This window comes from Orbicella faveolata, unplaced genomic scaffold, assembly GCF_042242905.1.
Source record: "Orbicella faveolata isolate gen_17 unplaced genomic scaffold, um_ofav_v1 contig_46, whole genome shotgun sequence".
NCBI lineage: Eukaryota > Metazoa > Cnidaria > Anthozoa > Scleractinia > Merulinidae > Orbicella > Orbicella faveolata.
The window spans coordinates 10,216,555-10,234,906 of record NW_028301576.1 but is presented as its reverse complement, the minus strand read 5'-3'; the positions used below and the strand labels follow the sequence as shown (position 1 = coordinate 10,234,906).

The 18,352-nt window shown below is 41.9% G+C and overlaps 1 protein-coding gene across 1 annotated transcript in view; it reads left to right on the top strand.

Annotated features, from left to right (window-relative positions):
* Positions 1 to 18,352, top strand: part of LOC110050515 (uncharacterized) — a 59,866-nt gene that overhangs the window by 22,091 nt on the left and 19,423 nt on the right. Inside the window, exons 18-30 of the mRNA XM_089276669.1 lie at positions 83 to 3,559; positions 4,831 to 4,860; positions 4,980 to 5,003; positions 5,380 to 5,445; positions 5,802 to 5,831; positions 6,134 to 6,448; positions 12,023 to 12,322; positions 12,649 to 12,948; positions 13,277 to 13,576; positions 13,903 to 14,202; positions 14,288 to 14,587; positions 14,914 to 15,213; positions 15,540 to 15,839. Coding sequence (XP_089132795.1) covers positions 83 to 3,559; positions 4,831 to 4,860; positions 4,980 to 5,003; positions 5,380 to 5,445; positions 5,802 to 5,831; positions 6,134 to 6,448; positions 12,023 to 12,322; positions 12,649 to 12,948; positions 13,277 to 13,576; positions 13,903 to 14,202; positions 14,288 to 14,587; positions 14,914 to 15,213; positions 15,540 to 15,839 — 6,042 coding nt within the window. The remainder of the gene's footprint in view (positions 1 to 82; positions 3,560 to 4,830; positions 4,861 to 4,979; positions 5,004 to 5,379; positions 5,446 to 5,801; positions 5,832 to 6,133; positions 6,449 to 12,022; positions 12,323 to 12,648; positions 12,949 to 13,276; positions 13,577 to 13,902; positions 14,203 to 14,287; positions 14,588 to 14,913; positions 15,214 to 15,539; positions 15,840 to 18,352) is intronic.

The following is an 18,352-nucleotide window of genomic DNA, read 5'->3' as shown; positions in this document are numbered from 1 at the left end:
GGGTAATGTAAATGAAGTACTGCAGAATCCTCCAATTTATTCACTAAATTACGAACTCAGTTTTTGTTCTCATCTTTTCCAGCATCAGAAAATATCATGGCAAATTTTACCCAAAGCATGTCGCCGTCTGCAACCGATTCAAGCAGTAGTGTCAGTTTGTCTGACAGTTCCAGCAGAAGTGCTATTGTTTCAGAATCCGTCAGTTCAAGCAGCAGTGTCACTGTTTCGCCAAGTTCCAGTAGCAGTGCCAGTTTGTCAGACAGTTCCAGCAGAAGCGCGAGTGTTTCAGAGTCCGTACGTTTAAGCAGCAGTGTCACTGTTTCACCAAGTTCCAGCAGCAGTGCCAGTGTGTCGCCAAGTTCCAGCAGTAATACCAGTTTGTCTGACAGTTCCAGCAGAAGTGCTATTGTTTCAGAATCCGTCAGTTCAAGCAGCAGTGTCACTGTTTCGCCAAGTTCCAGCAGCAGTGCCAGTTTGTCAGACAGTTCCAGCAGAAGCGCGAGTGTTTCAGAGTCCGTACGTTTAAGCAGCAGTGTCACTGTTTCACCAAGTTCCAGCAGCAGTGCCAGTGTGTCGCCAAGTTCCAGCAGTAGTACCAGTTTGTCTGACAGTTCCAGCAGAAGTGCTATTGTTTCAGAATCCGTCAGTTCAAGCAGCAGTGTCACTGTTTCACCAAGTTCCAGCAGCAGTGCCAGTTTGTCAGACAGTTCCAGCAGAAGCGCGAGTGTTTCAGAGTCCGTAAGTTTAAGCAGCAGTGTCACTGTTTCACCAAGTTCCAGCAGCAGTGCCAATGTGCCGTCAAGTTCTAGCAGCAATGCCAGTGTGTCGCCAAGTTCCAGCAGTAGTGTCACTGTTTCACCAAGTTCCAGCAGTAGTACCAGTTTGCCTGACAGTTCCAGCAGAAGTGCTATTGTTTCAGAATCCGTCAGTTCAAGCAGCAGTGTCACTGTTTCACCAAGTTCCAGCAGCAGTGCCAGTGTGTCGCCAAGTTCCAGCAGTAGTACCAGTTTGTCTGACAGTTCCAGCAGAAGTGCTATTGTTTCAGAATCCGTCAGTTCAAGCAGCAGTGTCACTGTTTCACCAAGTTCCAGCAGCAGTGCCAGTTTGTCAGACAGTTCCAGCAGAAGCGCGAGTGTTTCAGAGTCCGTAAGTTTAAGCAGCAGTGTCACTGTTTCACCAAGTTCCAGCAGCAGTGCCAGTGTGTCGCCAAGTTCCAGCAGTAGTGTCACTGTTTCACCAAGTTCCAGCAGTAGTACCAGTTTGTCTGACAGTTCCAGCAGAAGTGCTATTGTTTCAGAATCCGTCAGTTCAAGCAGCAGTGTCACTGTTTCGCCAAGTTCCAGCAGCAGTGCCAGTTTGTCTGACAGTTCCAGCAGAAGCGCGAGTGTTTCAGAGTCCGTAAGTTTAAGCAGCAGTGTCACTGTTTCGCCAAGTTCCAGCAGCAGTGCCAGTTTGTCAGACAGTTCCAGCAGAAGCGCGAGTGTTTCAGAGTCCGTAAGTTTGATCAGCAGTGTCACTGTTTCGCCAAGTTCCAGCAGCAGTGCCAGTTTGTCAGACAGTTCCAGCAGAAGCGCGATTGTTTCAGAGTCCGTAAGTTTAAGCAGCAGTGTCACTGTTTCGCCAAGTTCCAGCAGCAGTGCCAGTTTGTCTGACAGTTCCAGCAGAAGCGCGAGTGTTTCAGAGTCCGTAAGTTTAAGCAGCAGTGTCACTGTTTCACCAAGTTCCAGCAGCAGTGCCAATGTGCCGTCAAGTTCTAGCAGCAATGCCAGTGTGTCGCCAAGTTCCAGCAGTAGTGTCACTGTTTCACCAAGTTCCAGCAGTAGTACCAGTTTGCCTGACAGTTCCAGCAGAAGTGCTATTGTTTCAGAATCCGTCAGTTCAAGCAGCAGTGTCACTGTTTCACCAAGTTCCAGCAGCAGTGCCAGTGTGTCGCCAAGTTCCAGCAGTAGTACCAGTTTGTCTGACAGTTCCAGCAGAAGTGCTATTGTTTCAGAATCCGTCAGTTCAAGCAGCAGTGTCACTGTTTCACCAAGTTCCAGCAGCAGTGCCAGTGTGTCGCCAAGTTCCAGCAGTAGTGTCACTGTTTCACCAAGTTCCAGCAGTAGTACCAGTTTGTCTGACAGTTCCAGCAGAAGTGCTATTGTTTCAGAATCCGTCAGTTCAAGCAGCAGTGTCACTGTTTCGCCAAGTTCCAGCAGCAGTGCCAGTTTGTCTGACAGTTCCAGCAGAAGCGCGAGTGTTTCAGAGTCCGTAAGTTTAAGCAGCAGTGTCACTGTTTCGCCAAGTTCCAGCAGCAGTGCCAGTTTGTCAGACAGTTCCAGCAGAAGCGCGAGTGTTTCAGAGTCCGTAAGTTTGATCAGCAGTGTCACTGTTTCGCCAAGTTCCAGCAGCAGTGCCAGTTTGTCTGACAGTTCCAGCAGAAGCGCGAGTGTTTCAGAGTCCGTAAGTTTAAGCAGCAGTGTCACTGTTTCGCCAAGTTCCAGCAGCAGTGCCAGTTTGTCAGACAGTTCCAGCAGCAGTGCCAGTTTGTCTGACAGTTCCAGCAGAAGCGCGAGTGTTTCAGAGTCCGTAAGTTTAAGCAGCAGTGTCACTGTTTCGCCAAGTTCCAGCAGCAGTGCCAGTTTGTCTGACAGTTCCAGCAGAAGCGCGAGTGTTTCAGAGTCCGTAAGTTTAAGCAGCAGTGTCACTGTTTCGCCAAGTTCCAGCAGCAGTGCCAGTTTGTCAGACAGTTCCAGCAGAAGCGCGATTGTTTCAGAGTCCGTAAGTTTAAGCAGCAGTGTCACTGTTTCGCCAAGTTCCAGCAGCAGTGCCAGTTTGTCAGACAGTTCCAGCAGAAGCGCGATTGTTTCAGAGTCCGTAAGTTTAAGCAGCAGTGTCACTGTTTCGCCAAGTTCCAGCAGCAGTGCCAGTTTGTCAGACAGTTCCAGCAGAAGCGCGAGTGTTTCAGAGTCCGTAAGTTTAAGTAGCAGTGTCACTGTTTCGCCAAGTTCCAGCAGCAGTGCCAGTTTGTCAGACAGTTCCAGCAGAAGCGCGAGTGTTTCAGAGTCCGTAAGTTTAAGTAGCAGTGTCACTGTTTCACCAAGTTCCAGCAGCAGTGCCAGTGTGTCGCCAAGTTCTAGCAGTAGTACCAGTTTGTCTGACAGTTCCAGCAGAAGTGCTATTGTTTCAGAATCCGTCAGTTCAGGCAGCAGTGTCACTGTTTCGCCAAGTTCCAGCAGCAGTGCCAGTTTGTCAGACAGTTCCAGCAGAAGCGCGAATGTTTCAGAGTCCGTAAGTTTAAGCAGCAGTGTCACTGTTTCACCAAGTTCCAGCAGCAGTGCCAGTGTTTCGCCAAGTTCCAGCAGCAGTGCCAGTGTGTCGCCAAGTTCCAGCAGCAGTGCCAGTCTTCGCGAAAACGTGTCAGTCAGCTCAAGTGCGTCACAGTCCCAAACCTCAGCTCCGTCTCTGTCGAAAAGTGTCTCAGCAATTTCAACATCGGCAAGTGAAGATGGTTCCTCGTCTGCAAGTCTCTTGAAGAGTACATCTCCGTCAGTGAGTCAGACTATCTCTGCATTAAAGAGTAAGTCCTTAAGTCTTTCGTTATTGGTCAATAAATGGATTCGTTTTCAAGAGCATAATAAGCCATTACAGTGTACCTAGAGTTTCTCATGTTACCAAGGGCTGTTCACGTGGAAGTGGGGGGCCTCAGGCAGGTGAAGTCTCCCGCCTTGGTGGGGTAACTAATGTATCCATACAATCTCTTTTTCTCTTGATCGCGTTCATATGTTAGATGGGGTACCCCCCCAAGGCGGGTCACCCGGTCAGCCGGTCCAGGTAACCCGCTTCGGTGGGGTGAGTTATCTCCGTGTGAAAGCTGCGGAGTGGGGTAACCCGCCTAACCGGGGAGATCAAATCACTACGCCAAAGCCCGACAAAACACACGGCAGAACAACGTGGCTGTCATCCACTACGAGTGTGGCGAGTTGTTTCGAGAATTTCACTTTCAAAACCGCCAAAACGGTGATGAAATTGACAGTTCTGGGGACAATTTAAGCGTGTAATCGGATAGTCAGGATAATCAGCGGAATCAAACTGAAGTTTTGCCTGAAACAGCGACATTGAAGCGATAAGCAGCTTCATCGGAACAAACGAAGAAAACAAACGTTAGTTCTTTGTTTATGTGCATGCTTAACGACCGTGCGATTGCATTTTAGAGCTCACCCCGCGTCCCCGGGGACAAATACTTCTTTACCACGGGTAGGGGAGGTACTTCACCTTCCCGGGGTCCCCCGCTTCCATGTGAACAGGCTCTAAAAACATGTAACCCACAATCGATCAAGTTTCAGGGAAAAATTTTCGGGGGATCATTAAAGTCAATATATACCAAGCTTTAAATCAGAAGATTTCATTGGTTCACTTCTGGGAGGTTTTCGGACTCGGAAAAGAACTTATGTCTCTTTCGTCCAGATGAGTAAGCATAGCACAGTATAGCATTTCATAGCATAGCAAAGCAAAGCATAGGATAATAGCATGGCATGAAATGGAAAGCGCGAAATAGCATAAAATCGCATGAAAAGGCATCTTATGCCGAGCCATAACTGCAGCACGGCACGACAAGGCATGGCACAGGCATAGCATGTCATGTTGTGTTTTGCCTATCATAGCCTTACCTTAACAGAAAAGAGCAAATAATCTGTAATGACTGACTATTACGATATAAAAGAGCTAGTACTGTAATACAACCATTGCTATGATCATTCTGGCAATCGTTATTACGTTTAACGTTTGTAACGCAAAAATTTAGTATCAAAAACGTTAGTAATTTGTGCTGTCGTTTCGTCTTTACCTTAGCTACAATGATTGCCGTTTCATCTACTGCAGGTAAGTCCCTTGTTTATTCATTACACATTGTCTCATTATCTACATACATATTTGTATGATTATAAACATGCACTGCTAAGTACAGATACTGTATTCACAGTTTTTGTTTTTCTTGTCAGCTACAACAACTCCAGCTCCAACAAGTGAGTACACATAATATCAGCGTAATGGTTCTTTTTATTTCCGTTATTGTAAATGATTTTATGGCTTTACGCGAGGTACAATGAATAGTATCATTTGTAAGTAAATGCCTTAAGGTTATTATCGACCGCAAATCCCCATGTCCCCCTCAATTAGTGCTTTTGCCTGTTTGAGTTCCTCTGTTTGTTATTGTTCCTGCATGAAAGCAACTTCAACATCTTGCTTGTTGTGTAAGTATGCGTGTCGAGAGAAACTTACTGGAGAATTAAAGTTATATATGTTAGGATTTGCAGTCTGTACATGAAATAATTCGGGGAATACAGCGTAGAGTATGTTTTTGCTATTCGTTAACGCATATTTTGTTGTCATCTTTTCCAGCACCCCAGACTACCACTGCAAATGTTATCCCACTAACATTAAGCCCAGCGTTGTCTCTGGCAATAGGTGCGTTAGCAGTTGCAGAATTGACCAGTCAGGGTGATTTCGTCTGGTCTAGTTCCTCGCATGGCATGGAATAGCATAAAATCGCACGAAAACGAATCTTATGTCATGCCATAACTGTAGTACGGCAAGACACAGCATAGCATGGCATGCCGGGTCTGGCCTATCATAGCCTTACCTTCATAGAAATGAACAAACAATCTATAATGACCGAATATCACGACAAAAAATAGCTAACATTGTAATACAATCAGCGCTACGCTCATGCTGACAATTCTTACTACGTTTAACGTTTGTGACCCTAAAATTTAGTCTCGATGACGTTAATGATTTGTGCTGTCATTTTGTCTTTACTATAGCTACAATGACTGCTGTGCAATCTACTGAAGGTAAGTTCATTCTTCATTTAAAACATTGTCTCATTATCTACAATTTTCATGAGAAGGGTTTTTCCACGAAGACTCTGTTTGAAACAGAGGCACAAGGTAACTCGGAAATGGCCTATTAAAAAAAGTTGTAATGGGATACCTGTAATTGGACACCGTCGTGATCGGTGCAGGTTACGTGGTAAATAAGTGCGCGAAGAACCAATCACAATAAAGAATTTTGCTATAGATACCATTAATAATAAAACACTTTTAATCGCACATGGATTGTTTTTGAAAATAGTCTCTATAAATTAACTCCACAGAGAAACCACACCCACCGTTGAATGTGTCAGTTGATTCAAAGAGCTCTCGAGCAGTGGTTATTTCCTGGATTGCTGGTTTTGATGGAAACAGCGCAATTCACAACTACACGGTGAAGAGAAGTCAAGATAATGAAGTGTTTGTAGATGCTGTCTGTCAAGGATCCCTGTCAGATAGTTCCTGTGTGGTGTCCAATACAAGTGCTTCTCTTGAAAACCTCTTACCTCGGACAACATACTACTTTAACGTGTTTGCAAGAAACATGGTTGGCACTAGTGATGGGAGCTCTGTAGTGAATGCTACCACAGATGAAGAAGGTGCTGTGCATAAATATAAATAATGTAGTTGTTTAAAATTCTAACAGTTGCAATTAATTATATCTTAAGAATTTTACTTTAGAGGCGGAAAGAACGCAAGCGAATTTTGAATTGAGTTTTGTAACGTTGTGGTGAGGTTTTCTGTTTATAGTTTTTGTCTTCTGTTTCGAGTTTGAATAATCTCAAACTAAACAAAACATAATTCGTACTTCAGTTAAATTTCAATCCTGGGTTAGCGTTTTTCGGCTTCCCAACAACCCGGCCCTGAATACAACATGTAAACCTGGCTTGAGCCCGCGATCCAGTAATGAGCTGTACACTTAAGCCCGCGATATGGCCATGTGGCACTGGTCAGCGAATACCTTGTTTTGACAGGTGTCAATTAGCCACAACGTCAGAAAAATTCTTGTTTTTCGGCCATTTCAATTTCAGGAGAAAGAGAAAACAAACAGCGGTAACAAACATAACAAATAGGTTACACATAGTATATTAACAAGACGTTTCGTATGCTACAACATACATCTTTAGAAGTGACGGTCACAAAATATGACAAGATTTAAAAATTGAAGACTGAAGCGCAGCCAAGATGAGACGTAATCAAAATAACAATAAAAACGTTCTCTGGCTAAAAATTTTCAAAAAAGAACATGAGCTTTCGGCTGCCGATCTACAGCCTTCGACGGATAAAAGATAAAAATAAGAAGAACAACAAAAGCAAAAGTAAATTAGGTGACTATTGTTTAAAAAGAATATACTGGTTTGGAATCGGCTTAGAATTATTGTCAGCATCATGCTTGGTCAAAATCTATGCGATGGTCGAATGACCATGCATGTTTCGCAACGTTTGATCCATTAGCGCATGTTTTGACATTCCTGATATGTTCTTTCTTACGAGTTTCAAAACACTGGACGGTTTCGCCTACATAACACCAATTTATAAGATACCCTGTGCCGACTCTGATCACATTCGGTTGATGTTCAATGGATGGTCTGAATTTGGGAGAATTTGAGAGGACGAAATTCGTCTTTGGAGGTTTTGCACACCTCTGCGACCAAGCATGCTGACAATAATTCTAAGCCGATTCGAAAACAATATAGTATTCTTTTTAAACAATAGACAGAGGGCAGCATTTTCAATAAATAATAAATAAAATAAATAAATCACTCTATTTAAGTGTCCAAGTGGTTTAGCACTGCTGTACTAATTGTGGACACTGAAATAAGCAAACAAATATTGTAAATTAAACAGAAACTCGTTAAAAATCCCAACTGGCTGGAGGTTGGCCAGTTGGCTATTTACAAAGCGTGGAGGAGTTGATTCTGGGACCTCCAGACACAAATCCAGCTGTGGAAGGGAGGAGGATTTGAACCTGGGACCTCTGGATTACAAATCCAGCGTCCTAACCATTAGGCCACACCGCTTCCACAAAGCCCGAGGCCACAGTTTTTCACTATACTAACCGACCTTAAGCTGGCCAGTAACTCAGATACTAGACAGACAACTTTAAAATGTATTAAAGAACAGATTTATTTCGAACTACTTTATGCTAGTCGAATTTAGTTCACCAGTTAAGTTCTCCAAAATTGTTTTTCCGGTGTGAAATTTCGTGCAAAGTTTGAAGTTGTACTACAAAAATAATTTCTGTCAATCGTTGCGAATCACTCAAAATCAGACTTTTCTACCGTGAATTGAACAGCGGATAGCGAGAAAATTCGTCAAGTGTATTTCACAGAAATTGTCTCAGAGACAGCAATTCAACCGTCAGAGAGGTAAACTCGACAGAAATTAACTCATTTTTTTCTTAAAATTGCACGGAGAGAGACTCACAGGATTACGCGCCAATACAACGCCGAGCTCCAAACAGGCGAACAAACTCTCACAACTTCAAAACACTCAAATGAATTTACTTACTTGACTCTCCCTGTCATTTAAAAGTTAATAGAGTTAAACTTACGTTGATTAATCGTCTATGGAAGTGTAAAAAGGGCGAAAGATTGACGATTACTGCTACTTCGTTCACGAAAATAGATCAACACGACGGATTCCGCCCGCTGAGGCGGTCCGGATGAGAAAATAGGGACTTTAAGCAACGACAACGCGGACGGCGATGGGAACGCGATAAGATCAGGGAAAAGCCAAGAGGTCCACAGCGCATGATTGGCGGGAAACAGGTTGACGTTCTGCGTTCGGGCCCGACGTGAGTGAAGCTCATTTCGCGTTGTCTGAAAACGTGAGTTTTCGCTTTCGTTTCCTCTGCTGTGTCAACGCTAAATAACCCGTGTTACAAATTTCGAGGAACGTTAATGCTTTTTTTCTCTTGTTATGTGAGATATTTCATTTTAAAGAAACGTCGAGAAATCTGAAGCGAACTCAAGCCAGTCGGCGAACATGTGAGTACCGTGAAATCTGGTGAAATATCTTTTTGAAAGCTTATGTAAATAAAAACAGCTTACACGAATTTCAATCGAAATTTTTCCTTTCAAGAAGTACTCAAATGTCAAATGGCTCATTATGGTGAAATTCTAACACATTTCAAAGGGTAGACACCATTAAAACTTGCGTAGCTGTTTCCATTTTCAGTCGTAAGATCAGGGGTTTACTTTATAGATCTTTATCAGTCGGCATACTGATTTGCATTTGTCGCGCCAGTCTGATTAAACATCTGCTGATAATAAGTTCATTTATTTCATTGTACAACTCAGCGAGAAGGGGGCCAAGGGGCAAGTTGCGTTTGTGGAAGCGAAATTCGGTCAGGCACTCGTCGTCTTCAAACCATCGAAGTTGAAATCAGGAAAGGAATCATAAAGTTGGTCGAGATCATTTAATAGACCGGTTTAAATCATTAAAGAGTAGAAGTTCGTCATCGTTTAACACACCTTCATCGTGGATTATCAAGAGTTGATTGCGAACTGCTTTCAATGAAGTCATCCTAGTTCATCCTGATAAACAGAGGACGAATATCAATAATGTCAATAAGCTTGACAGTGCGGAAACCGCGGTTTCCGACGGTGCTGCTTAATGTTTGTGAATTCCCGCCACAACGGCGTTCTCTCCCCAGCCTTCTCACAGGTTTCGGCGTCTCCGTCGCCGTCCGCGTTCCCGCTGCTTAAAGTCCCTAATTGCGCCCTCTCTTGCCTAGTTCCTAGGCCTCAATATTTCGCCGCGGTCAATCGTTTCGGGTCACGTTGTCCGAGGCGAAAAGTGTGGCCTAGACAAAAACCTAAAAATTGGGACAATTTTTCACCGAGCCGATTTCATCTCGCGGGAGAATTCTCTGGGCATTTCTGGGAGTGACCGCTAGGGAAAAGCAATTTAAACTCTTCGCTTTTGTTTTAACGTTAAGTGGTCAAGTTAAGCGGCTCATTTGGATCGAAACGGACCTTATCGAATCAGAAGCATCGGCGCTTTCAAAACGCAGGCTAGTACTGATTACGCCAGATATTTAAGCCTTTAAACTGAAGGGTTCTTTCACATGTAACCGTAGCACTCGATAACAAAATTTTCTAAATTTCGGGTTCAAGAGTAGCTTTCTAATTTAATTATTTAACTATAGTTTGACCGCTATGCAATAACCAGGAATTCGCTCGCATTGCTGTCTTGTGACCAACAAGTTTTGTGAAAGGTAATTAGCTTGCGAAATTAAACTTAACTTTACATGTACGGTAATTTCTATACGTACATTTTTGCAAGAACCACTTAACCACAGGCTTATTTACTAAATGAGGACTACAGCAACCTTTTCTAGAATTCTCTTTCATATATGGAGATAAAAGCAACAAAAACAACAACAACAAGTCAGATCGTTCCGCGCCGGCCTTTGACTTTGCACTCAGATCACAAAGCAGCGACACAATTATTATTTCATCAGGACAAGCGCTATTAGATCTGAACTCTGTGAAACACATAAATTCACAGATTTCTTAAGTCAAATTCATACAGGAGCGACATATTCAAAAGAGTCGGAACTATTAAAAGATTCCGTAGTTGAACAGAAATTATAGGTCACAACCTGTTAGCTTTCGAAACTTGATATAATTTGTCGCTTAGGCTTCCAGTTGTCAAATTAAACATTTTGAGTGACAAGCATAATAATAGTTCTAACCGTAAGTACCAAGGAAGTTGCTCTTCTGACCAGACGTCAGCAAACTTGCTAAAAGATACAGTTTTCCTATCCTACGAGTTGCAAAAATTAGCATCTTCTCCGACAGAGTTATTTGGTGAGAGTGATTGAAGTTGTCCGGATAGCAAAGTCAATCGGGTAAATGAGCCCCTTCAGTTTCGTGCTGTACACAAAAACTTACGAAAGAACAGGAATTAAAATCTCTGAAGCTTAGCCAAAATCAACAAAAGCATTCTGGGACTGACCCAAACGCATGCGCAGTCTGTTATTGTCTAAGGTACTCCGTACCAATCGTCTGGGACACGTCACCGAAATCAATTGACCGTGAAGGCCTGGGAGAAAGCCGAACAGGAACTAAGCAACGCCCGTTCCGGGCGGCAGGAATATTTTCCAGGTTGCTGGTTGCAGGTTAAAACGACTTGTTTATTTGAGTTGAAGTCAAATAAACTCCAGTATAAAGGCTAACCGCAAGTAACCTTAGCTAATTTAGGCTAATTGGAGTGCTCTTCAGGCTAACCGAATGCTAAGTAGACTCAAGTGGACTTAGAAGACGATAATTTAACCTGCAATCTGCAACCTGCAACCTGCAAAACATGCCTGCCCCGCTCCAGGAACCAATCAGACTGCAGTATTTGTTGAATTCCACCCGCTCACGAACTGAGAAAAAGATAAATGCCAGCTATTGTCATTCGATGCATTTGAGAAACGCGTTCAAGGTATGTGTTTTCGTCACGTAAGCTGTCTGGTGTGTCACAAACTAGTCACAGTCGTCTCGTCAAAGTATTGATAGTCGTGGCATTGACGGATAGAAACCTAGAACCGACCAATGACGGATGACAAACTTTACACGAGTCTTTCAGCCAACACCACTACAGATAAACTGGTTAATCAGTTTCAATGGATCGGACTTGCAACACCATCGACTGACAAGCACTATTCACTTGACTCTGAAGATGACTTCCGCTAAGGTTGTTGAAACGTCAGTCACCAGCAACAGGTGTTTTCAGAACTACTCCCACCAAGAGGATCACATTAGAACTAATAACATTTATGTATCTGCAATCGTTAATCTAACTTGCAGCTACCGGGTGATAGTTTAGTAATAGTAATAATAACAATAAGAATAAGAAGAAATAATATTTTGACACTGTTCACGTAAATATAGATCACGGTAAATTCAAAGTTTTAGAAGCCGAGTCTCACACAATTTCGGACAAAACCGACTAAAAACAGGGTTCATCAGTGTCCAAATTAGTGATAATTTGTTGTTTGTTTATTTATTTTGTTTCTCTGGCCCTTAAACTTGTAATTGACCACTATTCAGTATTTCCCACAAAGTAAGTGTCACCACGTTGTGATTTTCTAAGCACATTCGAAATTCATTAATACGATCGTAAACTGCACTCTCATAATTCGTTGAAAGATAACCCAGTGGTTTCACCTTTCATATCAGAACCCGATGGTGCTCCACAAAATGTGACAGGACAGAAGAGCAGCTCAACCAGCATCTTAGTCATGTGGCATGAGGTTCCAGCTGATCAACAGAATGGTGTCATCACGGGTTACACCATTACTTACAAGTCACAAACAGAGAATGACAATGGGAATGTTCTAGCTCGTCCTGATGATCGTCAAAAGGAACTGACCAATCTAAAGGAGTACGTCAACTACAATATCACAGTGTCTGCGTCTACGGTCAGAGGAGATGGACCCGCCAGTGATCCTCCCATTGTCGTTAGAACTGACCAGGATCGTAAGTAGATTCCTTATCAAGTCTCCCTTTGATCGTAAGGGTAGTTGCTTGCAGACTTATACTACTTCATCAAACAACTGGTCAGTAAAAGATGACTTGTGAAGCTTTGGTTTGTTTTCAGGTCAACGTAACTAGCCAGTTCTGAATTGCCCTTATTATGTAACTCGCATTTAAAGCGAATAGAAGAAAGCAACTCGGGAAAAACTGTTGGAAACAATTGCAAATGTTAAAAGTGAAAAAGTACAAATCATTAGGATTCTCTGACAAGTTACTGAGATCGTATTTCTTACGTTGCATTATAACTCTGTACATAACTTCTGTGCCAGAACCCGATGGTGCTCCACAAAATGTGACAGGACAGAAGAGCAGCTCAACCAGCATCTTAGTCATGTGGGATGAGGTTCCAGCTGATCAACAGAATGGTATCATTACGGGTTACACCATTACTTACAAGTCACAAACAGAGAATGACAATGGGAATGTTCGAGCTGGTCCTGATGATCGTCAAAAGGAATTGACCAATCTAAAGGAGTACGTCAACTACAATATCACAGTGTTTGCATCTACTGTCAAAGGAGATGGACCTGCCAGTGATCCTCCCATTGTTGTTAGAACTGACCAGGATAGTAAGTAGATTTCTTTATCAAGTTTCCCTTTAATCGTTAGAGTAGTTGCTTTCAGAGTTATGCTATTTCATTAATAGACTTGTCAATAAAGGTGTCTTGTGAAACTTTGATTTTTTTTTTTAGGTCGACGTAACTAGCCAGTTCTGAATTGCACTTAAGGTGTAACTCGTATTTAAATTGAATAGAAGGAAGAAACTCGGAAAAAACTGTTGGAAACAATTGCTACTGTGAAAAGTAAAAAAATGCAAATCATCAGGATTCTCTGGCAAGTTACTGAGATCGTATTTCTTACGTTGCATTATAACTCTGTACATAACTTCTGTATCAGAACCCGATGGTGCTCCACAAAATGTGACAGGACAGAAGAGCAGCTCAACCAGCATCTTAGTCATGTGGGATGAGGTTCCAGCTGATCAACAGAATGGTGTCATCACGGGTTACACCATTACTTACAAGTCACAAACAGAGAATGACAATGGGAATGTTCGAGCTGGTCCTGATGATCGTCAAAAGGAATTGACCAATCTAAAGGAGTACGTCAACTACAATATCACAGTGTTTGCATCTACTGTCAAAGGAGATGGACCCGCCAGTGATCCCCCCATTGTCGTTAGAACCGACCAGGATCGTAAGTAGATTTCCTTATCAAGTCTCCCTTTGATCGTAAGGGTAGCTGCTTGCAGACTTATGCTATTTCATTAAACAACTGGGCAGTAATGATGACTTGTGAAACTTTGATTTGTTTTCAGGTCAACGTAACTAGCCAGTTCTGAATTGCCCTAATTATGTAACTCGCATTTAAAGCGAATAGAAGAAAGCAACTCGGGAAAAACTGTTGGAAACAATTGCAAATGTTAAAAGTGAAAAAGTACAAATCATTAGGATTCTCTGACAAGTTACTGAGATCGTATTTCTTACGTTGCATTATAACTCTGTACATAACTTCTGTATCAGAACCCGATGGTGCTCCACAAAATGTGACAGGACAGAAGAGCAGCTCCACCAGCATCTTAGTCATGTGGGATGAGGTTCCAGCTGATCAACAGAATGGTGTCATCACGGGTTACACTATTATTTACAAGTCACAAACAGAGAATGACAATGGAATTGCTTTAGCTGGTCCTGATGATCGTCAAAAGGAATTGACCAATCTAAAGGAGTACGTCAACTACAATATCACAGTGTTTGCATCTACTGTCAAAGGAGATGGACCCGCCAGTGATCCCCCCATTGTCGTTAGAACTGACCAGGATAGTAAGTATATTTCCAGATTAGGTTTCCCTTTGATCGTTAGAGTAGTTGCTTGCAGATTTATGTTATTTTATAACTTCTGTACCAGAACCCGATGGTGCTCCACAAAATGTGACAGGACAGAACAGCAGCTCAACCAGCATCTTAGTCATGTGGGATGAGGTTCCAGCTGATCAACAGAATGGTGTCATCACGGGTTACACCATTACTTACGAATCACAAACAGAGAATGACAATGGGAATGTTCTAGCTCGTCCTGATGATCGTCAAAAGGAATTGACCAATCTAAAGGAGTACGTCAACTACAATATCACAGTGTTTGCATCTACTGTCAAAGGAGATGGACCCGCCAGTGATCCTCCCATTGTCGTTAGAACCGACCAGGATCGTAAGTAGATTCCTTATCAAGTTTCCTTTTGATCGTATGGGTAGTTGCTTGCAGACTTATATTACTTCATCAAACAACTGGTCAGTAAAAGATGACTTGTGAAGCTTTGATTTGTTTTCAGGTCAACGTAACTAGCCAGTTCTGAATTGCCCTTATTATGTAACTCGCATTTAAAGCGAATAGAAGAAAGCAACTCGGGAAAAACTGTTGGAAACAATTGCAAATGTTAAAAGTGAAAAAGTACAAATCATTAGGATTCTCTGACAAGTTACTGAGATCGTATTTCTTACGTTGCATTATAACTCTGTACATAACTTCTGTATCAGAACCCGATGGTGCTCCACAAAATGTGACAGGACAGAAGAGCAGCTCAACCAGCATCTTAGTCATGTGGGATAAAGTTCCAGCTGATCAACAGAATGGTGTCATCACGGGTTACACTATTATTTACAAGTCACAAACAGAGAATGACAATGGGAATGTTCGAGCTGGTCCTGATGATCGTCAAAAGGAATTGACCAATCTAAAGGAGTACGTCAACTACAATATCACAGTGTTTGCATCTACTGTCAAAGGAGATGGACCCGCCAGTGATCCTCCCATTGTCGTTAGAACCGACCAGGATCGTAAGTAGATTTCCTTATCAAGTTTCCCTTTGATCGTAAGGGTAGCTGCTTGCAGACTTATGCTATTTCATTAAACAACTGGGCAGTAAAGACGACTTGTGAAACTTTGATTTGTTTTCAGGTCAACTTAACTAGCCAGTTCTGAATTACCCTTATTATGTAACTCGCATTTAAAGCGAATAGAAGATAGCAACTCGGGAAAAACTGTTGGAAACAATTGCAAATGTTAAAAGTGAAAAAGGACAAATCATTAGGATTCTCTGACAAGTTACTGAGATCGTATTTCTTACGTTGCATTATAACTCTGTACATAACTTCTGTGCCAGAACCCGATGGTGCTCCACAAAATGTGACAGGACAGAAGAGCAGCTCAACCAGCATCTTAGTCATGTGGGATGAGGTTCCAGCTGATCAACAGAATGGTGTCATCACGGGTTACACTATTATTTACAAGTCACAAACAGAGAATGACAATGGGAATGTTCTAGCTGGTCCTGATGATCGTCAAAAGGAATTGACCAATCTAAAGGAGTACGTCAACTACAATATCACAGTGTTTGCATCTACTGTCAAAGGAGATGGACCCGCCAGTGATCCTGTGATCGTTGTTAGAGCAGGTCAGGATAGTAAGTAGATTTCCTTAACACTTAAGATGTTCGGCATTCAAATATTGTATTTTACAATTCTTGAGGTCACGCACTTCAAATGTTTTTTTTTTTGCACCTGTTTTGAAAACTCGTACCCTCAGTATCACTCATGTGATACTGGTCAGCGGATACTTTGTTTTGACAGGTGTCAATTAACTATAACATGGAAGTCCAATCTCAAAGACATACGCTAAAAACCAAGGCCGCATTTGCTAGAGAGGAAGTATGACCGCAATATTGCGCGACTCCGTCGCCGCCGTCGTCTTGCGTACGCACCCACGAGCAACACCGCTAGCCATGATACCATGAGAAAATCAACTCATGAGTTTCCGTTTCTTTCTTATATGAGTATGGGGCTGTGCTGGCGGGCCGTCGGAGCTCCGCTATAATCCCTGAAGAAAACGTAGTTAGCAGTAGTTTACCAAGGAAAAGGTTAACATTCCGCGACTTTGATGCGTCCCTTCGGTTGACAGAAGAAACGATACGCTATTCATTAGCGGATAGACAAAAGAACCTATTAAGTGACGTCTCATTGTGGAGAAGGCACTTCAGTTGAACTTACCATAATCTAAAAAATAATAGATTACAACGTAATTAAACACAGTGAACAAGTCAACCAGTCAAGAGAGATAAAAATCACATACCTTGGAGAAGTTATTGATTCAAGACTTCGGGATGCCAAAGAAGCGAATGGTAAATCGTCGTCAGGTAGCCCAAGGTCGTGATGCAAGAAAGTGAATGTTGAGTAACTCGGAATGCAATGACTCAGTGTAAGCGGAATAGGTTACGTAGCAGTAGTTAAGAAATGTATGAGACTTTTTGTGAAGAATAATATGATGTAGTTTTCGCACAAGAAATACCCAGCACAACTTTTAAATGGAGTCAGTAAGTAAACCTACTCCCAGTTAATTCCTTCTTTTAATGGCATTTTAATTCCCACCTTTGCATGCCGTTTCGCCTTTGCTTTCACGGCTATCTACCAGTCAATGATACCTGCAAACTTTCGTAACTGGGACCGACGGATTGATACAGAGATATAAAGGCACCTTGTAACGAAAAAAGTCTCAGTCTTTCGGGTAACCAATCACAGCGCAGGATTTGGTCCATCTCGCCTGCTCGCAAAGCTACAGCCATATAAAAACAGACTAATATGTCCTAATAACCGATAAAAGAATTTCAAATGTGTGAATTCGCTATTCATGAATTTAGAAACCCCTTTTACCCTGTTTTATAAAACTGTTTACATTGTCTATGATCTTTATAATAACCTTATTTCTACAATTTCATATTCATACAGTTTGTAATTTGCGGTTCGATTATTTCTCTGAGCTTAAAATCATGTTGAAGTAAATACGTTTTGTTTGCTTTTTTATTTATTCCATTTTCACTGCAATTACATAAAGGAAAGTTATATATAATATTACGAAATAAAATAATATTAATAATAATAATCACATTAATAAAAAAAATTTAAGCACATAACAAGGCAGTGGGGAAGACTAGAAGGGAACTGACGAACAATACGTGCTAGTCCACCCATTATGAAAAGAAAATGTATGAATATATAAAAACTGAATTATTTAACCAGCAATTTGTTAGTTATCTACTAACTACCTAACTACCTGACTGACTAGCTAACTAACTAACGACTGATTTTAGCCCAGGTGGTTTAGGGGCGCTCAGGGTTAAAAACCTTATCTTTATAAAAAAAAATAGGGCATAATTTCTTAAAAGAAAAAGCACTAGTAGAGTTGGCAGTCCTCAATTCATCGGGCAAATTGTTCCGTAAATACGGAATCCTGTTAAAAGAAGCTCCCTTAAAAAGTTCCGTCCTAACTCTGTTAATTTTCAGTTTATTACCAGAGTGTGATCTTAATCTCTCATCTGAACAAAATTGAAAATACGGATTAAATGAAGAGTTGAAATGCCCGCACTTCAGTTTATAAAAGATTGAGAGGTCCTTGACTTCTCTGCGGTATACCAGTGGTAACAGGTTGAGACGTTTTAGGCGCTCATTATAGCTAACATCGGGTAACATAAGCCTAGTCGCACGTCGTTGTACCCCTTCTATTCTTTTTATGCTTTTTGGCCATTTGAAATATACAACTATCGCAATGTAATTGACATGCCAAGTTTCAACTGATTTTAGAAGCTCATAACTCTTCTAGTGTAATAGTCTCTCAACAAATAAGAGGTTCTAAAGAAAGAGCTTTGCCATGGGTATACCATATCTAAATGGTTAGTTTGGCCCGTGAAAATTAAGCGCGCTAGACGAAAACCTATGAAGGGAATTTTAATCAAGTGCGCTAGTTTTAGACGACCGAGCGAAAACTTCGATTTCGCAGTCATCTTTATAAACATAATTCGACATTTTATTCGCGTGGCCTGATATACATTAATCACGGCTTTTTAAGGCGGCTTCAGAACATCAATAACCATCACATCACACAACAATGCATTTGTTCTTATCTATGTCGCCGTCTGCAACCAAT